Source organism: Rhyacophila brunnea, unplaced genomic scaffold (genome assembly GCF_057557595.1).
Source record: "Rhyacophila brunnea isolate RB1 unplaced genomic scaffold, BYU_Rbru_1.0 scaffold_3, whole genome shotgun sequence".
Lineage (NCBI taxonomy): Eukaryota > Metazoa > Arthropoda > Insecta > Trichoptera > Rhyacophilidae > Rhyacophila > Rhyacophila brunnea.
Genome location: NW_028232965.1, coordinates 13434405 through 13461077, shown reverse-complemented (window position 1 = coordinate 13461077; position 26673 = coordinate 13434405). Strand labels below are relative to the sequence as shown.

At 30.3% G+C, this 26673-nt stretch overlaps 2 protein-coding genes across 8 annotated transcripts in view; both read left to right on the top strand.

Moving 5' to 3' along the window:
- The first annotated feature begins 397 nt into the window (after window positions 1-397).
- On the top strand, window positions 398-10140 carry LOC147067904 (zonadhesin-like). 5 transcript variants are annotated; one of them, XM_085953118.1, is made up of 10 exons: window positions 399-631; window positions 1256-1435; window positions 1581-1760; window positions 2052-2234; window positions 3882-4049; window positions 6100-6285; window positions 7370-7549; window positions 7743-7904; window positions 8303-8491; window positions 9777-10133. In XM_085953118.1, exons 1-10 carry the CDS (start codon window positions 574-576, stop codon window positions 9986-9988), a joined length of 1698 nt encoding a protein of 565 aa, XP_085809244.1. In that variant the 5' UTR covers window positions 399-573; the 3' UTR covers window positions 9989-10133. The 5 variants fall into 5 exon arrangements, with proteins under 5 accessions (XP_085809247.1, XP_085809244.1, XP_085809245.1 ...); XM_085953119.1 differs by lacking the exon at window positions 7743-7904 and having other exon boundaries at window positions 9777-10126; XM_085953120.1 differs by lacking the exon at window positions 1581-1760 and having other exon boundaries at window positions 9777-10124.
- A 3545-nt stretch (window positions 10141-13685) lies between these two features.
- Window positions 13686-26673, top strand: part of LOC147067903 (zonadhesin-like) — a 32935-nt gene continuing 19947 nt past the window's right edge. For all 3 annotated transcript variants that reach the window (XM_085953112.1, XM_085953111.1, XM_085953113.1), the window contains exons 1-11: window positions 13686-13869; window positions 17055-17246; window positions 17688-17876; window positions 19587-19781; window positions 20327-20503; window positions 21372-21557; window positions 22411-22593; window positions 22826-23005; window positions 23138-23317; window positions 24532-24714; window positions 26191-26358. In XM_085953112.1, the coding sequence (XP_085809238.1) occupies window positions 13809-13869; window positions 17055-17246; window positions 17688-17876; window positions 19587-19781; window positions 20327-20503; window positions 21372-21557; window positions 22411-22593; window positions 22826-23005; window positions 23138-23317; window positions 24532-24714; window positions 26191-26358 (1894 nt within the window). In that variant the 5' untranslated portion in view covers window positions 13686-13808. The remainder of the gene's footprint in view (window positions 13870-17054; window positions 17247-17687; window positions 17877-19586; window positions 19782-20326; window positions 20504-21371; window positions 21558-22410; window positions 22594-22825; window positions 23006-23137; window positions 23318-24531; window positions 24715-26190; window positions 26359-26673) is intronic.

Below are 26673 nucleotides of genomic sequence, written 5' to 3'. Positions count from 1 at the left end.
TTTGACAAAAACATACAATAAAGAAATAAACTGAATCGTATTATAAATATTTTTTCGCCTCATATTATCGAAAGCCTATAATTTTTAAAAAGTTCTTTTTGAGATATCGAGAATCGAGATGAAAATCTACTTAGTTTGTATCAAAAGCAATCCAAGTTTTATTGATCCATTATATAATCAAATTTCGTCCCGTATTCTTTGAGTTTTAACCGAACAGATAGGTATATATATATAAACATAATTTATTAAGTAGTACAGAAATATAGATACATTTATTACATAATTGACATAACGTTGTAAACGCATGTTTTTTTAGGCCAGCATATCATTCATAGTTGAATTTAAAAAACTTGATTAAACATTTACATAAAAATATATATAATAAAATATTTATTCCATTTTGACATAATATTTTAAGTTTGTAGAATAAATACAGACACATCAAATATTTTTATCAGTTTACCTGCAAATAATTTGTAAAAAAAAAACATGTTAAAATTTTGAGAATATTTTACTTTACTCTGGATCATTCTTTATTAATATATAATTTGAAGTAATAATTTCAAAGTTATCATGAAAGCCGTTCAAACAGCGGTTTTGTTGTGCATGTTATCAATTATTGTTTTTGCAAGTTAGTAAATAATATTATGTAATATTTTTGATCCACCGAAATGACAATTGATTAATCAATTAGAATGACTCCAAAGATAACTTCACGATTCGTAAATGCAATATTAGGAGTGGTGTTTTGAGTCCACGTCTATAATAGAATATTTCTGAAATTATTTAGTTTAACCTTGCCTGTCGTTCAGTATAGTATAATAAGTAGTTTGGCTTATGATTTATGTAGTTTTATAACATTATGTAAAGAAAAATTAAATAAATAATATTGGTTAAATAATATAATCAATTAATCGAAATATGAAAAGTAATAAAACTATTAAATAAGCCAGTAATTAGAATTAAAAATCTATGTATTTACGTGATTTTTTCAGAATTTAAAGTCTTCATTTAAATCTTTTTGCAATTTATTCATGGAATCATAAAAATATATCTACATACTTTGTATGCCTACTTTGGAAATATTTTTTTTTACTATCGAATCCTAACAATAGTCTGGTATAATCAGATTTTTTAATCAATATGTCCCCATTTTTAATCAACCAATTATATTCAGAAACTTCAATTAAGTATTGTAAAAATTATTTATATATCTACTACCTAGGTACCTGCTTATTTTTTTTTTATTTTTCAGAATCAAAAAATTGTCGGAAAAATGAAGTTTGGTCAGAATGTGGGAACAACGGCTGCCGAAATACCTGTACAAATCCTACGCTTGAAACAACATGCAGAGGAATTAGTAATCCAGGGTGTAAATGTAAAAAAGGATACATTTGGAATTCAAAAAAAGATTGTGTGCTTCCAAAAGACTGTGGTGATTATTTTTCGATAATTTTATTTCGGTCATTATTTTATTACTATATCTATTAAAATTACTAATCAATGACTTTTCGTTTGTTTTGTTCACGTGATCTTCTTCTTTGTGTTTTTATGTATATCTGTTTAACTTATGCTTTCAGATAATTTGACATGCAGACAAAACGAAGAGCTTTCAGATTGTGCTGATGAAAACTGCCGAGTAACTTGTAGTAATTTTGGTGAAACACTTTCTTGTACGCCTATTTGCAAACCAGGATGCGTTTGTAAAAGTGGATTTATAAGAAGTATTATAAATCTCTGTATCAAGCCAACACAATGTGGTATGAATATAATTTAATAAAAACATATTATGAGGTAAAATAAAGTAATAGGATAATCGGATCTACTACAAATAAATTCATCATTACAATATTGTATTCGAAACTATTAATTAGATTGAGGGGTGTAATCTAATAGTGGGCTCATTAGCTGAAATATGTAGGTACATAACTAAAAACAAAGATCAGTTTTTTCTATATTATTGAGAGTAGGTAAATAAAACTTTTTTTCTGTTACATAGTTTAATTTCTATTTAAAGTGTATCTATTATAATTTTATTCAATAATTTCAAGAAAACAATGTGTGTCCAAAAGACAACGAAGTCTACACTGATTGCTTATCACCTTGTGGCGAAACCTGTGCTACTCTTGGCCAAGATATAACATGTAATTTCCTAGTATGCAATCCTGGATGTGATTGCAGTGAAGGATATTTCAGAAACTCAAAGGGAGACTGCGTATTACCAGAGGATTGTGGTAAGATAAAAACTCTAAGTTATAGTACATAATATAATAATATATTTTTAAATATTATGATCCCTTAAGATTTTAAGTTATTATTATCATTAGCATCATATATATGCCAAACTACGATGCATATTAGAGACCAAGATACTTACTATGTCCACAAACAAATCCTATAGTATTTTGTAAACTTATCCCATTACACAAATGCATCATGTACAACCATTTATTGGTTCATGTTAAATAAACTAACGCATTCTAACCGCTGCAATGATACATGAAACGGACTCGTACTGCGATCTCGCGCATGTGCTGTGCAATAAAACGATATGTCATCCATCAACGCCATCTCTGTGCTACCAACGGTACTATTACAGTAGATACATAATATATAATATTAAATATTATTTCATTACACTATGTATTTTATAGTACGGTATTCATTTTATGATAGTAGTAAAAAGGTATTCATAGTACACTCAAAATACTAAAAATTCAATAAAAAATAAAATCTTAGCATTTCGGACAGGGCGAATAATATTACTAACCTCTCATTTAAAAAAAAATATTTTTATGCAGCAGTTAGCTCTTCAATAATTGAGTACATATCGTACATGGTCGTGTTGTTTAAGCTAGACACATTATAATTTAAAGCAATTGAATAATCGTGTTCTCTAGAATTATTAAGTACCTACCCATTGCTTGTGCAAGAATTGTTAATGATTTATTAAGTCATTTATTAAAATTTCAAGTAGAAAAAAGAATCTCCCACGAATACTTAAACTACTTAAAAGATAACAGAAATATCGATAGAATTGGTGGAAAATCCTGAATATAAGGATTTTTGGTTAACCAAAGAATTCTGTAGCGTAAGATTTTCTCCAGAAACACAGGACATTCTAAAGATACGTGGCCATATCACATCACACTCTGTATATAACAATTACAGAGGTTCGATGTAAGTCGCTTTACCCGTGCGCTAGTCTTTTTAACATGTGCCCATTTATTTGACAATAAACGCACGTTAATCAAAGGACCATTGCTTGCTTGTTTGTCAATGGCAACAGAATACATAAACATTTGAACAATATCACCAACATTAATCACTTCATTGTTTAAATAAAACATTGTAACAGCATATAGACAGATAATCATTGCAGTGTTGATTTCTTCGTGAAATTCGAGGGGTTTTTATTTAAATAAAATTACATAAGCAATTCTCACAAATAATCTCGACATTTTTTTTATTTAGTATTGACTGATTGTGAGAAAAGGTAAATCATCACATTTGCTGCTAAACAAAGCAAATAAACCTCCATAGACTGAAGGAAGATTCAGTTCACAAACTATTTTAGAGGATCAGTTAGTTGTTAGCCAGCCAAACCCATTGGCATCATGCACAGGATCAAATAAATATTAAAAAAATAATATTATTTTTTTTCTCCAGTCTTGGCTCCAAACTCGGCTTTGTGGAAAATTGAATACTGCATTCATTGTTTGTAATTTGTAACAGATGAGGGCGATTATAGTGTGAAATTTGCTACAAATTAATCCCGAAATAATTTTAAATAATTTTCAGAGTAACCATTTTCTGCTTCACTTTCCATATAGAGAAAAATTTGTTTAATATTTCTGAATTTGTCTAAATCTTTTATTTAGATAGTCAATGTGGAGAAAACGAAGTGTGGAAAGATTGCGGTACTTGTGACCCATCGTGTGAGAATCTAAAGCCAACATGTATGTATGCCAGAATTTGTCGCAAAGGTTGCTACTGTAAACCGGGATACGCGAGACAAGATGGAGAGTGTATTCCTGAGGAAGATTGTCGTAAGTTTTCCCAATCTATAGATAAACTTCAATTGTATTCATATATTGTTTAAATCTTTTCCTGTTTTACGAGATTTGACCTACGATTTCAAAGGCAGCTATAATTCTTAGTCCTTTAACAATTAAGTATACTTTCAATTTAACTAAGAGAGTAAAATATGGGGAAAATATTAATCGCAACTCTGAAAAAAATACATTACATACGCCATCTATTAGTCATAGTGCGCCAATGCCGTGAATATTTTAATTAAAAGATAATACTTTAAAGCTGGTTGTTTTTTTATTTTGTTATTAAAAAAAATGTTTCATATAAAAATACATAACACCTCTAATAAAATTGACATAATATTATCATTATGATTATAATTTTGTTTATTAGTATAAGTTATATCACAGATAATTAACAAATACACGCAGTGACGTCCCGTGGGGGTAGGCAGATTAGGCGTCGCTTGGGGGCGGCAGTTACTCGAAGGGCGGCAAATCGAGGAGAATCATTTGGTATATATAGAAATAGCTACCTAAACTGAGTACTTAATGAAAATAAATTTCCTTTAAAAAAAATCAGCTCACTGTTTGGAAACAAAATGTATTAATTAACATAAAATGTTAAACAGGGCTGTAATATTTTTGTAGGGTTCATAATGTCTAGCTTACTCCCGTTGCCCTTCGAAGTCCTTGGTGACCAGAAACGACACGAGCACGGATGATAAAAAATATTGTATAAAAAATGGGGCGGTATTTTGTCTAGGGACGTCACTGAATACACGTTATTAAATACCCTGACAGATGTGCCTAGTTTCAAAAGCCCCTAAAAGGGTAGTTTTGAGAAAAATGACAAACTCATATCTATTAAATCTGTGAACTTTATGTATTTATTTTTTAATTCGTTACATTCTAAAGAATATTTTGGCTTTCCATTTTAGGGGTATTTTGAAAAGCACACCCAACCGTCTTAGCGGGTTTTGAAATTTACCCTAATTTTTGATCATACGTATTGAGTTTTTTTGGCGTTTTTTAAAGTTCAATCTTTGGCCATCATATAAGTAACAAAAATATTCATCTAAATACATATATAACTCAAAGAATTTCAAATCCGTTTTAGGGGGATTTTAAACTAGGCGCTTTCTATGTCCGCTAGTATGTAAAATATCTTATCCAGTCCCCCAAATACGCCAAGAGTACCCAAATAGCAACCGTAATATCTGTGCTTAGTTGCTGTTTCATATAATATGCCCAACTGAGTGGTAATTATCTGTTCTATCAGACTTCAACAAGTTTTATCACACTGATAAAACAATTTCTGCCAATTTCTTTATGATCTAAATGTCTCAGTCCGGCAGACGACAGGGGACAGCCGATCTGATTTGGTGACAGACAGTCAGATATTTTTTTGGCTTTATTAGTCTGATAAGAGAACTATAAATAGATATACCATCATAAATCGTCAGGTGTTCGAATTTACAACTAAGCTCATTTCGGTATAAAATGTATTGAATGATACGCCAAATGTTAACATGTACCTACAACAACAATATGACAACTTAAATCAATGAGCGAGACGTTTCAACTGATTATGAAACTAATACTAATATTAAAAGTACCTATGTAATAACTTTATTTATTCGAGAAAACCTATCCTCTTGATAAAATTTGAATTTGAAAAATAAAACCTGAACACAAAAATGTCATCAATAATTGTAATTTATCATACTCGTATTTTATAAATATTGTAACGCCCACGGTGGCCGCGCGGCTTAAGCATTGTACTATAACGCCGTGGGTCCCAGGTTCGAATTCTGGGTCTGGCAAGTACACATATTGTTTTTCAATGTGTGTGTGTCAGGGTATGGACCTAATAGGTTGAGCAAGTGGCTGACATCCATTTCTCGTAAAAAAAAAATCTGTCAACACAAACCTCTACTCTGTGGAGGCCCATATGATCCTATTAGGATCGGACATGGTCGAAAGAAAATATTGTTTATAATACCTACTTATTAATATTATTAAAGGGAAGAGAATAACGTATACTATGTATTTATCATAATAGCTGCAAATAATATCTGCACTGGAGTGAACGAAGAATATTCTAAATGCGGAAATAACTCCTGCCAACTGAATTGCGACACCTATGGTAAAAATTACCTCTGCAAACCAATATGCAACCCTGGCTGTATTTGCAAGGAGCCCTTCATCAGAGATAGTAATGGGATTTGCATTCATCCATCTGAGTGTGGTAAGTCATTTAAGTTGATGAAATTTATTTAAATACGATATTACATATCACTAATTAATTTCTTTACTATGCCACCATCAATTGCACCTTCACGGCATGTGTCACGGGATGGGATTGTAAACGAAGTTTCCATCGCAATTCTACGAATAATAAATAGTATGCGTCCCACCAAATGATTGCGGTAATCTTTGACGACTCAATTACATAATGAAAACAAATACGTATGAAATATATGACTGACAAAGTTTAGTGTGCACTATTATTTATGTCGGATCTTAACTGCCAGCCTCCACCCTTCGCCAATGGTATAAATACGCATTATGTGGTGGGGTGAAAATATGTTATTAGTTATTACAATTAATAGTTGAATCAGGCGCGCATACATAGAGGCATCGAGACCCCCCCTCCCCCCAAATAAAAATACAAATTATTGAGGTAAATTAATTTTTACTTATTCTTCGTCAGGACTTTATAACTGAGGATCGTAAGCCAGATGATTTTGCAGTCGACAGGGTTGACCCGTCTCTTCTCGCCATTCTATTTTGGCAACTGGAAGATCTGTGGCAAGCATACATTAGCACGACTATCTGGGGCATCAATTGCTTTAATATTTCCATGCAGCGTGTCTAAAAGACAACATAGTGGGGACGACATAAACGGACACTCACAATCCTAATAATAATGACCATAAAGCCATGCGCATACTACTTGTGGATGCGATAGCTCACAATAACTTCTAGATATACATCCTTAGTTATACCTGCAAGCCAGGTATTTAAAGCTAGACTCATAGTACAGAGTACCAAGGTATGGGTAATGTTGCGGGGTAAATGTGTCAGTTAGTGGGTCTTGCTGGATTCTGTTAACCCTACCCCCTCCCGTTACCTTAAATTATTAACCCATTATGGATATTTTTTCACAATGGACCCCCCCCCCCCGAACCATTTTTTTGTGTGCGCGCCTGAGTTGAATAATTCAGATTTACAATTATATGTAAAAGTATAAATATCTTTGGAAAGTACACTCTAAAGTGGAAAAACACTGGAAAATACAAAAAATTCGATAATAATGTTTCTTTTTCTAGAGGAATGCTCAGGCAAAAACTATATTTTCAAAGAGTGTGGACCAACAACTCCAAAAACATGCAAAACTAAACATCAACCCATCGAACCTTCAGACGAGTGTGTTTCTGGATGTTTTTGTAAAGACAGTTATGTCTTAGATGACGACAACAATTGCATACTACCTGAAGAGTGCCCAGAAGGTAAAACTACCATTAAACACAAACAATCCCGATCAATTATATAGAATAGATATATCAATTGTCGACAGCATACATTTATTAAATTATTAATAATGTATATAAATTATAAAAATGTTAACTCTATATTAATTTTACAATATGCAAGTATTTCTCAATTTTATAAATACTTTATTAAAACTATATTTTTATGTAGAAGAAGAATGCGGAATAAATGAAGTGTATTCAACCTGTGGATCGTGTGATGGATCGTGCGATAATCCTTTCCCAATTTGCACTACTGAGTGCCGTGTCGGATATTTCTGTAAGTCGGGTTACGTCAGAGAAAATTCCATATGCATACCAAAGAAAAAATGCAGTAGGTATTCCAATAATATGTAAAACTTGGGTAAAAAATAATATTTTTTGTCTGTGGTAATATTTTTGATATTATTTTTTTTCAAACGATTCATAGTATGACGTCATATTGTATTTAGTTTGTTAATTATTTATTACCTACATTAATTGTTAAGTAATATTTAATCTTATTATACTTTTTACTTATCAACCTTCTCTATGATGCTATGAACCTTCTCCATCGCCGATGTCCTTTAATTTCTTCTAGTGGTACTTTTGTAAGCATGTAATCGACGTGTTATCGTGAGAGAAAAGAATGTTTAAAGCAAGATTTTCATGACTTTTCTCCCTGATAAGACTCTCACAAAGTCGTCATTCAATAAAAAGTATCAAACCTAACGTTTACTGTATTTTTTGTAGAGCCATCCAATAAGTGTATTCGTAAAAACTACATCTACAAATCATGTGGCACGGCATGTCCATTAACATGCAGAAATAAAGATTCAAGTATCGATTGTTCGAGTATATGTGTATCTGGATGCTTTTGTAAAGACGGCTATGTTCTAGATGACGATAAAAACTGCATACTCCCAGAACAGTGTCCTAAACGTAAGAATAATATATGCCTAAAATTTTATGCTCCGTAAAAACTACCAATTTAATTAAGTAGGTAGATATGGATAGCCTATAATCAAAACTATTATGTTGTTTATTTTTACTTAAATATGCCCAGGGATTCTTTACGTACCTATCAAATTCAATTTAAACCATATTAAAATTACTACCAAATATCAGTATTGGGTGGATTCTGTTTTGGAACTAATGCCTTTCTAACGAATCAGGATATTATGTATTTCTTATATTGTTATAACGGATTTCGCATCCCAAAGAGGAAAAATTTCAGAAATTTATATATATTTATAAAAAAGGTTTATCTCACTTAAGTATATTCATGATGGTTCGTTACTTTTTTTTAATTCAAAAAACCACCGGTTTTTGCAGTTTTTTGAAAACCCGATTTTTTGGGAATGTAATTATTTTGATTCTAGGCTATTTATGTAACGAATACGATATTATGATTTTTAAAATGGTTGTAAAATCAAAAATCTACGTATTAGTAAAACTTTTATCTGAATTTGGGTAAAACATCTTAATGTGATCGTTAATGATAGGTTTTAATAAGTTATTAACTTCCAGAGGTTATTTTTACTTTTATTTATTTAAAAAAGACACATTGAGCTAAGACGTTCACAATATGACATTTAGAACAAAAAGTACAGGTAAATCAACTTAGTAGAGAAAAAATAAAGCAAAAATTTATTTTATAGCAGAAGAAATAAAATAAAAAACAATAATTCAAGAAAAATTCAAATTAAACGATATAATAGAATTTAAAAACAAAATATATATTGCACCGCTAAAAAAAGTTTCATATGACTTATCACTTCCTTATTTCATGTTTATCTTGTCAGTATAATATAAATTATGGCATAAACTAATATATACTTAAAGTGTATTGAGTGATGAAATACACGTTGAATATAAAATAGTAACGGTAAAACGGTAAGAGGGAAGGCATGTTTGGTCCAATTATGGCCGCCCTAAGCCAATACAAATTTCTTTCCTACCCCAACCTTATCCTTTGTGCTCCAGAAACACTATTAATAACTCAGTCAGTGTTCATCATTAGTCACATAACCACATAAGCTGATTCAACAACAAGTTAACGTGGAAGAGTGATAATAGAAGTGGTGAGTGTGGGAACAGCCCAGCGCGTCCACCCTGTATAACCCTCCTATCCCAGCATACAAATCACCCTTTTCCTACTACAGTCTACTATATAAGGCGCAGCCAATTATGCCAAATAACTTATATTAAATTTGTAATTTTGAAGGTTGTCCTGATCGGAATGCCGAATTAGTCAAGTGCCCTAATCCGTGTCTTGGTGGAACATGTCGAAGGCCAAAATTTTCGCCATGCAGGATGCATTGCAAGGATGAAGGGTGCCAATGCAAGAAAGGTTATGTAAAATGGAGCGACGACAACCCAACCTGCGTGCCACTTTGGAAATGTCGAAGGATTGAACCTTATTCAGATTCATATTAATTATATGCTTAATTATATTTGTATTTATTTGTTTCACATTTGATGACGGTATATATAAATAATACTTTATTTTTTATTAACATATATTATTTATATACAATACAATAAAGTTTACATGTATATTATGTCAATATAAATCGCTTTGATTGAATACTAAATTGATTATGTTTATTTTAACAAAATTCCCATATTACTTACATTCATCCATTGTAAGATTATTCATTTTAGCAACATATATCACTTTAATCTTAATCAAAAATATCGACGGAATCAAACAACCAAAAGCAGTTTTGTGTCGGTTGTATGTATTTTGTAGTTTTTTTTTTTGTGCATTACTTAAAATACATATTCAAATGTTAAATATATATTTTTTATCATCTAAAATATTCATATCGTTTTTATGAACGGAGTAAAAGTAAGAGATTTTTATCCGAAACAATTCATTAAAAATCAAAACCTATGTATAATTATACATTATTAAATATTTTTTTAAAGAATAAAACCATTAATTATTATAAGATTGGCTAATTAAAACCTAAATAATTACAAGGTGAAAAGAACTTTTTATATACCACGTTTTTAAATTTTCTTTTGAATCATATAAACTTGACAATTCTATGTATTAATAAATATAGAATACTGAAATGTAATTTTGACACTTCATATTGATTTCTATAGTAATGCACGTATCTATTAATAATTTAGTTGCTAGGGCCCACCTACCAACCAATAATAGTGAGTAGTAAATATTACTTTTAACGATTTTTTTCCGAAACATGCAAAACAGAATTAACTGAAAATGAATTTAATTCTGCTTAAAGATGGCCAAAAGTATTTAAAAAAAAATGCATTCCCGTCGTGTTTTGATAATATTATTCTAAAAGTTTCAAATGTCTAGCTAGTCGGGAAGTTAGTTAAAAGTCTTTGACAAACAAGAAAAAATTTGTACTGCACAAGAAAAATCTGTAACGGACAAACAATAATACGAGCTAATAAAAACGTGGTACTTATCACTAAATACAAACAAACAAAAATATAAATAAATATTTTTCCATTAAGAAGACAGCACAGATTTTCACATAATGTTAAATAGGATATTTTAAAGATTTTAAATCTAAGCCACATTACCTACCATATAGAAAATCCAGGATAAGAGATTTCTCATTTAACTATGGGTGTATAAAAATATAATACTATACTATGACATCGAATTTTCGTTTTGTATAAAATTTATGATAGAAAAACATGCGATTTGTTTGTATCTACTTTATATTGAATTAAAATATAGAAAATACATAATATGTATGCTTGTTCGTTGTTTCTTTTCAAATTTGAATTTTTATCACAGGTTATGATAAATTTTAGAATATTTTGGTTTCAATCTAAAATAATGAAAAAACTTTAAATAAAAACTCTCCAATGAGTTTATCAATGGAATTTTTTCAATTGGCTGTTTAAAAAGAATGTTTAAGCACCAAATGCACTCTGATATGTTAGTAGTCTAGTTCTACGGGCTTCTTCTGATAAATTCCGTGAAAAAGTAGATGGTGCACACGCACACGCAAACAATATCAAAACCTCCACGAGTCTCAATATTGGGACTAAACGTAAAATAAATTTTGATATAAATAAAAAGGATTTCAAGTTATACACATTTATATTTTTATAAAAATCGATGCTTTTTAAAATAAATATAAAACTATTAAAATCATGAATTAGTCAAAAATCTAAACGGTCAATAATTTAAAACTTAATTAACTAAATTTTAATAATACATATGACCATAATATATAATTTAATAATAAGATATGACCCTGCAACGAATTCACATTTTATTATTTTTTTTACAATTGTAAGTTTATCTTTGAATTAAATTTATTTTTTTTAATGTTTTCAGATACATATTGTCATATTGAGTTTGACGGGGGTTTGGATAGGATGGGGATTTAGGGAAAGGTGGGAATTGTGACAATTGATCGGATTGTGACGTAAGGAAAAGAGGAGTGGATATGGGATATGGAATGGGATAGGATACGCGGAGAGCATGAGACTTGCGGGAAGATGCAGGGTCGTGAGTAGATTGACAATTACCTGTCCGGTTACTTCACTCATTCGTGTGTGTTCCTGTATTAATAAAAGACATATAAAAATTGAATTAATATGAAATCTCGGTTTGAGCGCCACTCTATGAAATGCAATAGAGACAATATGATGAAAGGTAAATTAAATAAAAAGCGTGTAAAGAAATTTCAACAAATGTATAATTAATATATATAAAATTTACTTCCGGGCAACAGTGTATAAAGTTGTATAATTAATCAAATGAATCACGAGCGCCTAATGCCATATAATATTTAGACAATTTAGCACAAAAATCAAAAGCTAGTTCGGTGGACCGTAACATAAAGAGAACAACAATAAATACCAAATACAAAAATAGGCTCTTCAGTTTCCTTCGCCGTCCTCGAATGCGTCAGGTCCATGGGGCTTCCTTCAATCTCCTGGCATGATGGGAACGTCCTTCAGTGGGCCATCATCAACGTCTCCAAAACGTCAAGAAATCAAGGCCATGTGCCCCGGTTCCCTTGGCTCGGAACTTTCAGAAAGACGTCTGCTTCGGTCGAAAGCTAAAAACTGAGAGGCCGACTCCTGCTTCACCTTCATGTCCAAAGCCCGCTATCTCGTTTAGCGCCGGAAACAGTTTGACGAACTGCGTACAAACTATCCCGTGCGCAGGCGTGATCCTGTTGATCTTTTGCGTAGTGTTTGCCATCATAAAAAATAGTGTGTCATGTTATAAAATATCATGACAATATTTATTAATTTATACAGTTGAAATTGTAAATTATCAAAAAAAAATCTCAAATTGCAAGCTTCGTATTTTTCCGCTAGGTTCTCTGCTGGCATGCCTCCTCCCCTTAATGTTACCTAACACAGCCTACCTACCTTCAACAGGCACCTCTTGCCACTGCCATATAGTGTTAATCTACCCTTTTTCCACAACGAAATTACTATTGAAATAAAAAGGAAATTCGGAAACATCCTTGACGGCAGGAATTATTATATTTTATAGTTCAATTGGTTAACATAAAAAGAACAAACTATGTGAAGTTTTAAAGCTGTGAAGAGTATGAATTGAACTATATCAAAGACATTAATAACAAAGAAAATTATTAATTATAGCATGACTAATTTGTAGGTCATATAAAACAAATAAACAAGTATTAAATATATTCAAATAAATTGATACCTACTGTTGCATAAATATAATAATAATTACGTTAATAAAAATAGTACATACACATATACAAATAAATCCACATGAAATGTTTTACATGTTTTTATAATAATTTGACTATTTATAATACCTGATTGCATTTACTTTGAAAATCGATATTTTCATTGAAGGTTAAAAGAAAGATATGTATATCGAGACATGTGAATATGTTTATGGAAGCTGTACAAATATTTTTCTTACAATGCAATTGATGAAGATATTTTTTAAATAAACTTCATTGAGAATGGTCGTCAAGAAGAAAGCATGAGCTATTTTATCACATCGCAACTCCTTTTTTTAAAACAATACCTAGGTGATATCGCTTTATGATATTATTATATTGGCGTTTTTAATGATTGAAACGTGATCAAACATTACATTTTTATATCGATATAAAATAACAAAGAATATTGAAATATTGACATTCGTTATATTATCTTCGAAGAGATACATCAAGTAACATTACACTCACTAATATTTAAATTAGATTTCTTTTTTAAAGTTGTTATATATGTGAAAATAAATTCCTGTCTTTTTAAGAATATGTTTAGGTTTGGGTATTTTTTGCTTATTATAAGCATTGTTTCTGCTACATCTCCAAAAGGTAAGACATATAAAATATATTATAATACTATAATAACTGAATCTTTTGGGAATTCATAGACATGATATTATATTATTGATTATGATTAACACCGGATGGAAATTTGAATATCAAGGTGAAATGTCGATTTTTATTACCAGGGTTTGGGTTTAATGAACAATAATATTCTGGATAATACTTGTGAATGTGAAGAATATTGTGTTAGCATATCTCTTTAATATGTATCATAGTGTCGAGTATGTATATACTGTATTAATAAGTGCGGTGCGGTTCAAAATAAAGTTCAGGTACTCAGGAGTCATTCATTTTGCAGTTGGAGTAGAGGAAGAGCACAGGTGAATCAAGCATTGTATCATGGAACGTATATCTTATTAAAAACATAGGGTTTAGGGTAAAAAGTTGTCCATGCCGACTCGTTTAATTTATTAAAATAAACAATTAAACAGGAGAGATAAACTCTAATTATTATTATTAAATTTTGGTAACAGTAGTAAAAGATTATTATTACATTGAAAGGAAAGTTATTATTACATATTATAGCTCCTGGAAGCGTTCGATCGTCACGAAGCGCACAATGTCACGGGGAGGTTGATTAACCTTGGATCTTTCATTAGGTTCGCAATGTTCAGTTTTTCAATATTTTATTCAATTAAGCACTGAAATGTACTATTTAACGGCCTACGTGCGCCGCCACGTAGGTCGAAATGGAGATTTTATTGTATTTTCAGAGCATAATCCTGGACATTCCTTAAATGTTGTAGATAATCTATTTATATAATTTTGAATCTTTATTATCCTTTATATTTATTTTAAACATTTGATGACTGCATAAAGTATTTTTATTACATAAAATAGTATTCCTTTAAACCTCTTGGTCTAATTAGTATCTTAGTATATAGTCATATTTCAGTACATCCATGTGCAGTGATGTTAAATTTTTTTTAGGTTTATTAATTTTTAAACGCATTTATAAAACCATTAGTAAAATTAATGTTAACATTACATAGTGAAATATTTACAATAAAAAATTATATTTTATAATCTCGTTGATCCCAAATTTGACAGGAATTAAATATTTCATTATTAAAAAAATGAGCACGATTAACACTTTTGAAAATAATTCTAAAGATACTAATTATAAGCTATGTTTCTGACTATTCAAATGTGATAAACATCCTTCGAATAATGATTATTTTGAATTAATTATTGACCTAAGAATAAGGTAGTATTTTTTTGAAATACGCCATTTATATTGGCACTGTTAGCCAGTGGTTAGGCTACAACCCGTAGCCACAAACTGCCAAACGATAAATGAAGTATGGAGTAAGATCATGTTAACGCGCGTGTTTGAACATGTACCTAACCGATTTTTTTTTTATTTTAACGGTACATGTTCAAACACGTGCGTTATCATGATCTTACTCCCTACTTCATTTACCGTTTGTCAATTTATGGCTACGGCCGTATGTTGTAGCTTAACCACTTAACCATAAAATCTCCATTTTGACCTACGTGGTACATGTGGTCCCTTAAGGCACGCTCTAAAAAGATCGTAACTATGCGATGCGTGGATTGTGCTAATGACGCGTGCCAAACAGAACATAATTTGTCATAAAAATTCTACATGCGTCCATTGAGTGTTATATTTATTGTTATATTAGTAACAATAATATATATATATATATATTTATGTGCTATTTTTTATGAGTTTCATATCTTTTGTAATATAATGTCGAGTATGTGTACAGTGCAGTGGTTATTCAAACGGTGCGCCGCGATGCTCTGGGATGCAGCCAGCAATACGCAGGAGCGGAACAGGTGTTTTGACAAATTTTTGTTTGAATTAAATTGGCTGATAAGTGTTACATACCCATGATTGCCATGTAAGCCGATACAAATTTGTTTTTAAAAAGCATATTTATTATGTCAGCTTAGTTGATCTCAGACATACATTCCAGCTGTTTATCTTGATTTGAAAAAAATCGTGATGAACAACTGATTCTTTTAGTGACGTCTTGTTTAATTTACTGAAAAATTTTTCAATTCGATATATTTAGAATCAAGAACAACACAACTTATGAAAGAAAGTTTCGTGGGGAGAGGATTTTATGAGGTGTGCCCGCCATATTTATGTGTAAAGTGTGAGATTTTTACAGAATTTTATTGCTTTTGATCATTTAAAATGTAATTGATCAAAAAAAATGATAAAATATGTTAGGTTCTTAAGTAATATATTATTAACATAAAATTTCAGACTTAATCAGAAAGGGTGCATCGTTGTAGAACGTTGCTTATAGGGATTTCAATACCGGTATTTCCAAACTGGTATTCAATTATTTGTCGATACTGAAATACCGGTTTCAAAAATCCGAAATACCGGTATTAAGAAAGCATACATGTTCATGTTTTCAAAATTGAATTAATGTTATTTTTTATTGTATAAATATACAGTGTATAAATTTTATGCTGCCAAAATGCAAATATATTGACTGAAACCAACAAAAGTTACATAATATAAAAACGAAATCCCTCAAATATACTTATAGAATTGTCGCGATGAATAAATTAACATATTTCGAAAAAGATGACATTCGTGGCAAATGTCTCCAATTATTCTATAACTATTGATCCAACGTTGATAATACATCCAACAAACGTTGTATTTCAGAGAGATTTTCCTGTACCAGGAATAGTATTTTGTAAAAATTAACAGTTCTAAAATATTATCATCTATTATACATATTTATAAAGGTTAACATAATAAATGTAGGTAGATTGCAATAAATTTTATAGTATTTCAAATAGATTTTAATAGTTATATTTTATTGATAGGCACTTCTTTATTTCTATAATAAGTTTTTATGAATACCGGAATTAATACCGGTATTCAATAAGAAATGCCGAAATACCGGTATTAATATATTCATTCGGTATTGCAATCCCTCGTTGCTTATAAGTGCTTACCGGGCTCACTCTTTCAACAGACATTAATTATTGGGGCGCCGTTTGAAAACCATTGATATATTCGATTTTTTATGATTTTTGCACTGTCCACAATCATAAAAACTGCTCTACATAAATAAAATATGGTATCTATAGAGATATCGAACACTTTTTCACAGTATTTTTTAGTGTAAAGATAAACATTTTTTTAGTATATATATAGTTTTTGTATTGTTTTTCAGTTTCACCTGGGTGCAATGGTGACCCAAACGCAGAATCAACGCCATGTGGAGATCCATGCCCAACAACCTGCGAGAATAAAGATAATCCATTTGCTCACCCTTGCCAAGAGGAATGCATCAAAAATGGTTGCAAATGTAAAGCTGGCTTTATTCTTAACAAAGAAAAAAAATGCATTCGAATTAAAGATTGCCGTAAGTATAATGGTGTTTGTCTAACGATAGGTGGTTTATATTTATTGCAATGTATTTTAAATTCATCTTTCAACTACGTAAAATGTAGAATGTATAATATTGAACATTGAATATTCAAGCAGACAAGTCTAATGAACAAGAATAATGTCATGGAGATGAAAACAACCAGTGCAATAAGTAGAGTTCGTTTTTCTATTATGCTCATCTGAAGTAATTAAATTAGCAATTGCAAACCCAAATGTATATGCGTAGGATTGTTTACAAGGGCTCTTTTATTCGCCAGATGCTATATCTTCTCATCAGTCAATAGTCGACAGTGATATTGTTAAAATTAGTAATTATGCAAATACTAATTTTGTTATAAAATAACCGTTTTGAAAAATAGTGTCGTATAGGTATACATAATATATCACATCAAATAAGTATCATTCAATTTTACAGCTGTATATTGTAAAGGACCAAATGAATATTACTCCGAATGTACGTCTGATTGTCCCGAACATTGCCTGACCACTAATGGCGAAAGAGCTCTCCCATGCTTAATGTCCATCGATTGCCATCCTGGGTGTCTATGTTTACCAGGATATATTCTCAACTCTAATAGGACATGTATTCCCGAAGATCAATGTCGTAAGTATAATTGTTTGTACAATAACGTTAAGAGATTTTGAAGGACCCACAAACATGACGAGTAAACGCCACGTTTTTTGTGTGTCAGTCACTTCGATTTATTAGTAGGAATTTATGAGATTTTCCGGATAAGTTGAACATATTTTAGAAGAATTTAATGGTTTCAGAGATATTACACGTTAAAAAGTCCTTAATCTTCATATTTTTTTGTAAACTGTGTAAAATGGTGTCTTCGTCGCTTATGACTGTCTTACCTTGATAATTTGTAAGGTATTATAATGAATATTTTAAACCTGTATTTACACAGAAAAGAAAAATATTCGAATAATTTTATTACGATGAAATCAAACAATAGAATGTAAGTATGATAGAAACAATTTATATAAAATTAAATTTCTATTTTTTTTTTAATAATTGAAATGCAGTTACTAACAATTTTATTCTTAGGTCGCTTCATAACATTTTATCTGAAACCCACGATATGTTTATCTATTTTTTTTGTTTTCTAAAATTATAGTTATATATTTTTTCACGTGTTGGTTTTTCACAAATGCATTTTCTGATATTTCTAATATCTTCTTATACGAATTTTCCTGTATATGGTCAAAAACATATTATTGCATACTAAATTTATCGAAAATTAAATTATTTGTTTATTCAAAGCGATTATTTGATAACTAGGAAATTTATTTCTGGATAAAGTTCTTAAATACCTGCTTATCAATGAATTATCCCACTAGTATTTACTACATAACATTTACTATGCATACGCCTATACAACTCTTATTCTGTGAGTATAACCAGAATGTTCACAAAAATATTTTTTACTTGGTATACGAACCGAAGTTGACTTATTTTCAGTTTTCCCGAGTTAACCCGAAGTCAACTCGTTATTTTAGCTGATTTCGTCAATATTCTTTAAAAAATCAATTCCGAAGACGCCTCGTTTTTTTTAATCTAAAAATCTTAAACTATTATGACTGATGTAAGAAAATAGTAGAGTAATCCAAAAGATGATTGACAGTGAGTCAATTTTTTATACCCTGTATCAGCTGAAGTACCTTTTACTAATAGAGAAAATTCATAAGATATTTTTAAGACTTCTAATTGGTGGTTTTAACCAATTAACTTTCTCTTCAGAATGTTTAATAGTTGGATATGATCTTTATTTGTCTACGTGTTTTTCCCTTCATAATATATTATGACGTGAACTTTGCCATTTTTGATAGTGTTGATAAATATTTAAGAAATCAGAAGTACTAGTACCAATTTTCCCAAGCGTGTATTGATGATACTAATTGAAAGAACAATAACTGCGATCAAACAAATTGATATAGTTATATATTATATTGGTACATTCCACTTGCATACGCTGAGAATATAATTCTTAAGACAGGTTATGTTTAGTTCACTCGGTGTAATTTTTTGTACTTATTATCAATGTGTACATTATTATGTTTTTATAATCGAACTGTTTCCATATGACTCATTATGATATGTTTCATTTGATATTCATAACCTAATAGTTCTAATAAATTTGACATAACCTTCTTCCTATCTTCTCCAGTAAGGCTCTGATTTTGTTTTCTTCTTCCTGTGACTACAGTCATAAATATCGATATTGACCTCCTCTAATATTTTTTCCAACCATGTTTGTCCAAAGCCGCATCTCTTCAGTTTTTTTTCGTAATGTATTATTTCCCATTCTAGCTCCATTTGAATGCTCTAGGCCTGGTGAAGAGTTTTCGAAATGCGGTGATGCCTGCCGCAAAACTTGTGCCAATACAGTCGGAGGAGCACGTCTATATTGTATGGGATTATGTCGTCCAAGCTGTATTTGCAAAAAGGGATTAGTAAGAAACGACGCAGAAAACTATACAGAATGCATTGAACCAAGATTGTGCCGTAAGTGAATTAATTTACATAAATTCATACGATATTTAAAATTCTAAACGCATCTTATAATTTTATTATTTTTTTTACACACGATTAGGCATGAAATTATGGAATTTTATTCTGATTATGTTATAGTTATGTACATTACATTATAATTGTCTTGGTTATCAGTCTGTAACGCAGAGCAATACAGCACGGATTATGCTTCTTTCTATTTCTCTCTCTGGAACGCATTTAGCGCATAAACTAGAATTTTCTTACTTTCACGGTATAAGATTTTTTAGCGAATAGTATAGAATAATTTTTTCACACCTTACTTAAATCCACCTGTCATTGCAGAGCATCGGAACATACTGGCCGCGCAATATCGCGCATTTTCAGTCGGTGCAGGACCACGTCTCATGCTTCCACGAACAACCACGTGAAGAAACTCCTCGTGATCACATCCGTCACGAAAAATAGATGCGTCTGCATATGAACTCGAATTTCTTTGATTCAAGATTCGATATTATATATAATTAATATAATTTTGGTGTATATAATTTATATTTTAGCTAAGAAGTGCTATGGAGATAATATGGAATATCAAGAATGTGGTGTAGCGTGCCCTAAAACATGTGCCAATAGACACCTAACATTAAATTGTTCTAAAAAATGTGCACCAGGATGCTTTTGCAAAGCAGGTCATGTTTTAGATTCTGATGGAATCTGTATTATTCCGGAGAATTGTCGTAAGTAGAAACTCATTATATTAATTTTATTATGGAATTGATATAAGAAATCAACACCTTGTAGATCATATTATTATATATCCATTCATTTCGACATTAAATTACATTAATACTATTAACGTAAATATCACATATTATGTATTTTTCCACAATATATATTTTATACAATATATTGTTAATGTTGTGAAAATCAAATATATGGTTATATCCATAGGCCCAGATGGAACATGTGCCACTTTTATGGCGCACAGTGGTGCTTTTGAGAGGTTTAACATTTTCGAATTATATATCTAGTTGGGAACTGTTTGTAATGCTTTTTTTAGTATAGCATAGTCGATATACCTATTATATGAAAATCATGGAAACGGAAGAAAATTACATGCTCTCGGCATACATAAACCATAACTATTATAAGTGTGATATTCTGAGCCCACTTCCTCAAATTAATAAGACTGTAAAAGGGCACGTACCGGTTTAAATAGGTTGAAGAAATTTATATTTTTTATGATCTTTATCATTATTATTTAATGAAGAGACTAAATCTGGTGTAAAAAATCTTTGCTATGAGAGTGTCTTTTAGGCGAAATTTAATAATGTCTCCAATAATGTATAAGAGTTTTTTTATATTTATATTTTGAAGCCTAGTACCTATTTTTGTTTTAGGCTTTAGTATAATCTTAAAAAATTCTCTTATTGCATAACCAAACCGAGTACAATCGGCAAACGCTGCAACAAAATATTTCTCAATTGCTCACGGGGATAAAACTTAAAAAAACATAATTCGTAAGTCAGTGAATAAATTCAGTATAATATTAATTACCTCTTACAATATGACTATTTTGAATAAATACATTACCTACATTTTCAGCCGCTGTACAAAAGTGTATAGGAAAAAATGAGCAATTTTCTGAGTGTGGTGCAAATAAATGCCAGACGACGTGCGAGAATTATGGCAAAGTCTCAGCGTGCGAATCTGATTGCATACCGGGTTGTGTTTGTAACATACTCTATATCAGAAACAAAGATGGTGTATGCATAAAGCCATCAGAATGTTGTAAGTATGTTGTGTTTAATTAACTAGTTATTTTGTTATAAAAAGTTATGTTTGAAGAACTATTACGTTCGGTCTTTATAATGAAATGTCTGTATACATAATGTTGAAGTGCTATCCTTTCGGTAGTTATTCTCAATTATAAAACTCAATAAATAAAGTACACATTCAACATATATACCAATCAGGAACAATCTCAAACCTTTGACCGAATGGGATTCGAACACACATCTTTCGCTTACACAGCAAGTGATCTTACCATTACACTAACGAAGAAATATTATTCTTGTAGATTTAGATGATACCTAATACCCACAATACTTACAATGTTTTCAAATTAACAGATTGTTATCAAAATTCTAATGGAGTTAGGTTTTGTACTATTCTATTTGAGTCGTTTTTTGCAATCCGGGTTTCGCCTTTCGGCATACTCACCAAAGGCAAACACACACTGACTGATAGACTGATGACTAAATTGTTATCATGTTTAAATTGATTTAATCAAGGTAATATGCATGAATTGAACTAGCGTTAACGTGGTAGAATTACATTATAATGGCTTTGAAGCGAAGCTATTTTTTATTAATTATTCTACTTTAACTGACTCATTTACGTTTACAGCTGTTTTGGGCTATAAACCTGTCTTCAGAACGGTCAACAACAATCCTATATAATAGATATGTTTTAGGTATTTTTCTAATTTGTGTATTTTTATATAATATATAATAAATAAATAAATATTGCAATTATAACTATTCTACAAGATTATCAACATAACTATTCACAGTAAATTAATATACGTAGTAAGGTAATTAACCCGAATCTGGGAATTTGATTTTATAATTTTAAATTACAGATAACAACGTCTGTCCAGGAAAAAATGAAGCTTATTCAGACTGTGTCTCTCCGTGTGGCGAAACATGTGCTACTCTTGGAAAGAATATAACCTGTAACTTTTTGGTTTGCAATCCTGGTTGCGATTGTAAGCCGGGTTTCTTAAGAAACTCTAAAAATGTATGTGTCTCTCCAAGCGAATGCGGTAAGTACTATTTGATGAAGTATTATAATATTGTAATAAGTGATTGGGATATTTAAAAAATAACAACCCAGTACTGGTTTATTTAGTACTATTCCACTATTCTTAAGTCTAATAGATTTTTTTCCAGTTTATATTTTTTTAATCTGAAAATGTATCGAATCTATAAATTGAAATTGTAAAATATTATTTGGATATAGATATAACTACTTACATATTTTTATTTATTTTTCAGAATCAAAAAAATGTCGGAAAAATGAAGTTTGGTCAGAATGTGGGAACAACGGCTGCCGAAATACATGTATAAAACCTACGTTTGAAACAGTATGCAGAGGAATCTGTAATCCAGGATGTGTATGTAAAAAAGGGTACCTTTTGAATTCAAAAAAAGAATGCGTGCTTCCAAAAGAATGCGGTAAATATAAATGGTTCATTATTTTATTACATTTTTTATAAAAATACTAATCAATAACTTGTCATCTATTTTCTTCACGTAATCTTCTTCTTAGTGTTTTGACGTATATAGCTGTTGAACTTATGCTTTCAGATAATTTGACATGCAGACAAAACGAAGAGCTTTCAGATTGTGCTGATGAAAACTGCCGAGTAACTTGTAGTAATTTTGGTGAAACACTTTCTTGTACGCCTAATTGTAAACCGGGATGCGTTTGTAAATGGGGATTTATAAGAAGTATTAGAAATCTCTGTATCAAGCCAACACAGTGTGGTATGAATATTATTTAATAAAAACACATTTTGAGGTAAAGTTGATAATCGAATCTACTAAAAATACATCTTTAAAATATTGTATTAGAAACTAAACATTTGATGATTGTATAAAGTATTTTTATTACATAAAATAGTATTCTTTTAAACCTGTCGATCTAATGTTTTGGAATATAGTCGTATTTCAGTACATCCATGTGCAGTGGTGTTAAGATTTTTTACATTTATTAATTTTTAAATGCATTTATAAAACCATTAGTAAAATTTATGTTGACATTATTATAGTGAAATAATATGGCTACGGCCGTATGTTGTAGCTTAACCACTGGGGAATGCCAAAAGAAATGGCGTATTTCAAAAAAACACTACCTTATTCTTAGGTCAATAATTATTATAAAGCAATCATTATTCGCAAGATCTTTATCACACTTGAATGGTAAAAGATATAGCTTGTAATGAGTATCTTTATAATTATCTTCAAATGTGTTAATCTTGCCCATTTTTTTAATAATAAAATGCCTAATTCTTGTCAAATTTTGGATCACAGAGATTATCAATATATTTTTTTATCGGAAATATTTCACTATAATAATGTCGACATAAATTATACTGATGATTTTATAAATGCGTTTAAAAATTAATAAGTGTAAAAAATCTTAACACCACTGCACATTTATGTACTGAAATATGACTATATTCTAAAACATTAGAGCGAGAGGTTTAAAAGAATACTATTTTATGTAATAAAAATACTTTATGCAGTCATCAAATGTTTAAAATAAATATAAATGATAATAAGGCTTTAAAATTATATAAATAGATTATCTACAACGTTTAAGGTATGTCCAGGATCATACTTTGAAAATAGAAAAAAAATCTCCATTTTGACCCACGCTGAGCACGTCCGCCCTTAATAAATAATAATAAATTGTGTTGCATCGGCGCGCGCAACTTCCATCACACGCCAAAATTACACTCTGATCTGTTTTCCCAAACGCGCCAAAAGAAGTATAACTTTAAAAATCGAAAATTAGATACAACTCCATAAGAATAAGATATAATTTAAATTAATTGAAAGACTCGATTTGTTCAATAGTATAGAGAGTAGGTAAATAAAACTTTTTCTGCAATTATACATAATTTAATTTCTAACTGAAGTATAATAATTCAAATATTTAAAAATGCATATATTATAATTTATTTCATCATTTCAAGAAAACAACGTGTGCCCAAAAGACAACGAAGTCTACACTGATTGCTTATCACCTTGTGGCGAAACCTGTGCTACTCTTGGCCAAGATATAACATGTAATTTCCTAGTATGCAATCCTGGATGCGATTGCAGTGAAGGATATTTCAGAAACTCAGAGGGTGACTGCGTATTACCAGAAGATTGTGGTAAGATATAAAGTTATAGTACATAATATATATTATTTTTTTAATATTATGATCCCTTATGCTTTTTAGTTATTATTATCATTATCATCATATATGCCAATTAGAGATCAAGATACATATGTCATCATAAAAATCATTTAGTGGTTTGTAAACTTATCACATTACATAAATGCACCATGTAGAATATTTTTTTTGACAACAAACGGACATTTAAATTTTTTTAAAAGTACATATTAGTTCATACCTTCCAAATTTGTTTACTTTAATGAAAGCACCATTCTGCTAGATTACGCATCGCTACTTCCGATGAAACATAAAATATTTTCCTCTACACTGTCAGTAGGTTTATATAATATAGCAGAATACGTAAACACTAATAATACAATATCACCAACATTAATCACGTCATTGCTTAAATAAAACAGTGTTTCGCATTTCGCATGTGTAAGATGTGTTAGCTATAAAATGTAGACAGATTGCAGTATTGATTTATTTGCAAAATTCGAGGGGGTTCTTTTTTTAAATAAAATAGCATAATCAATTCATAACAAATTCAAGTTCAACGGCATATCTCGGCATTTTTTATTTATTTAATATTAAATTATTGTATTGATTGATTGTCAGAAAAGCTAAATTATCATTTTTGCTGCTAAGCAAATCATATATACCTCCATAGAGTGGAGGTAGGTTCAGTTAATAAACTATTTTACGGATCAGTTGTGAGCCATTAGCCAAACCCATTGGCCCCTTGTACTGGATAAAATACATATTGAAAAACAATATGAATTCTTTTATCCAGCCTTGGCTTTGTATTTACTCGAAGATAACCGCTTTACCAACGTGAGTACTGAATAGTGAATGTATTTTTTGTGATTTTTGACAGATGAGGGCGATTGTAGTATCATATTATTTGATACATATTTGGGTGGTTCACAATAATTATGGATCAAATCCATCAACATCCTGAGATATTTGGACCTAAAGTTAAAAGGTCTATTGTAAAATTCAGGAATGGTTTCACTGTATATACTTACCATATTTTGATAGTACATGGATCAGTTAAAATAAATAGTCGAAACATAAAGTATATTCTGGATTTATTAATGTTAGCAATTTACTCTCAAATAACTTTTTATACTGCTGAAGGAACTGTCAAAATTGACACGATTCATATTTAATTTGATGTTTTATCAATATTAGTATTGCCATTTATACGGAAAATTGTAAAGCTATGATTGTGATATAAACACACAATATAGACATCATTCTATCGTATCTAGCCACTGAAACAAAAAATCGATTTTTATGAAAATTGGACTTGATCCATAATTATTGTGAACCACCCATTTATCTATAACCCGAAATAATTAAAAATAATTTAATCATCAATTTTTTATAGCAACCATTTCAGCTTGACTTTCCGTATAGAGAAAGTTTTATTTAATATTTTTGAATTTGTCTAAATCTTTTATTTAGATAGTCAATGTGGAGAAAACGAAGTGTGGAAAGATTGCGGTACTTGTGACCCGTCGTGTGAGAATCTAAAGCCAACATGTATGCATGCCAAAATTTGTCGCAAAGGCTGCTACTGTAAACCGGGATACGTGAGACAAGATGGAGAGTGTATTCCTGTTATAGATTGTCGTAAGTTTTCCCAATTTTTAGATAAACTTAAATATATTTAAAAGATTCATGTCTTTTTCCATTCGTTTCCTGTTACACAGCATTTAAATCCATGACCTTCGATTATAATGACGGCTATAATAATTCTGATATTCATTTAACTCTTTCTTAGATAATACTTTCAATTTAACTATGAAAGTTTCTGCTCTGAAAACAAAAATAATTGTCGCTAGATTTATAAATCAGTCAAGTCCACCTTTAGGTATTTTTTTACCTTTTTATGAATTGCTGAAGAACTACTGCTTTCTAACATTTCTGCATTATCGAAATGAGTAA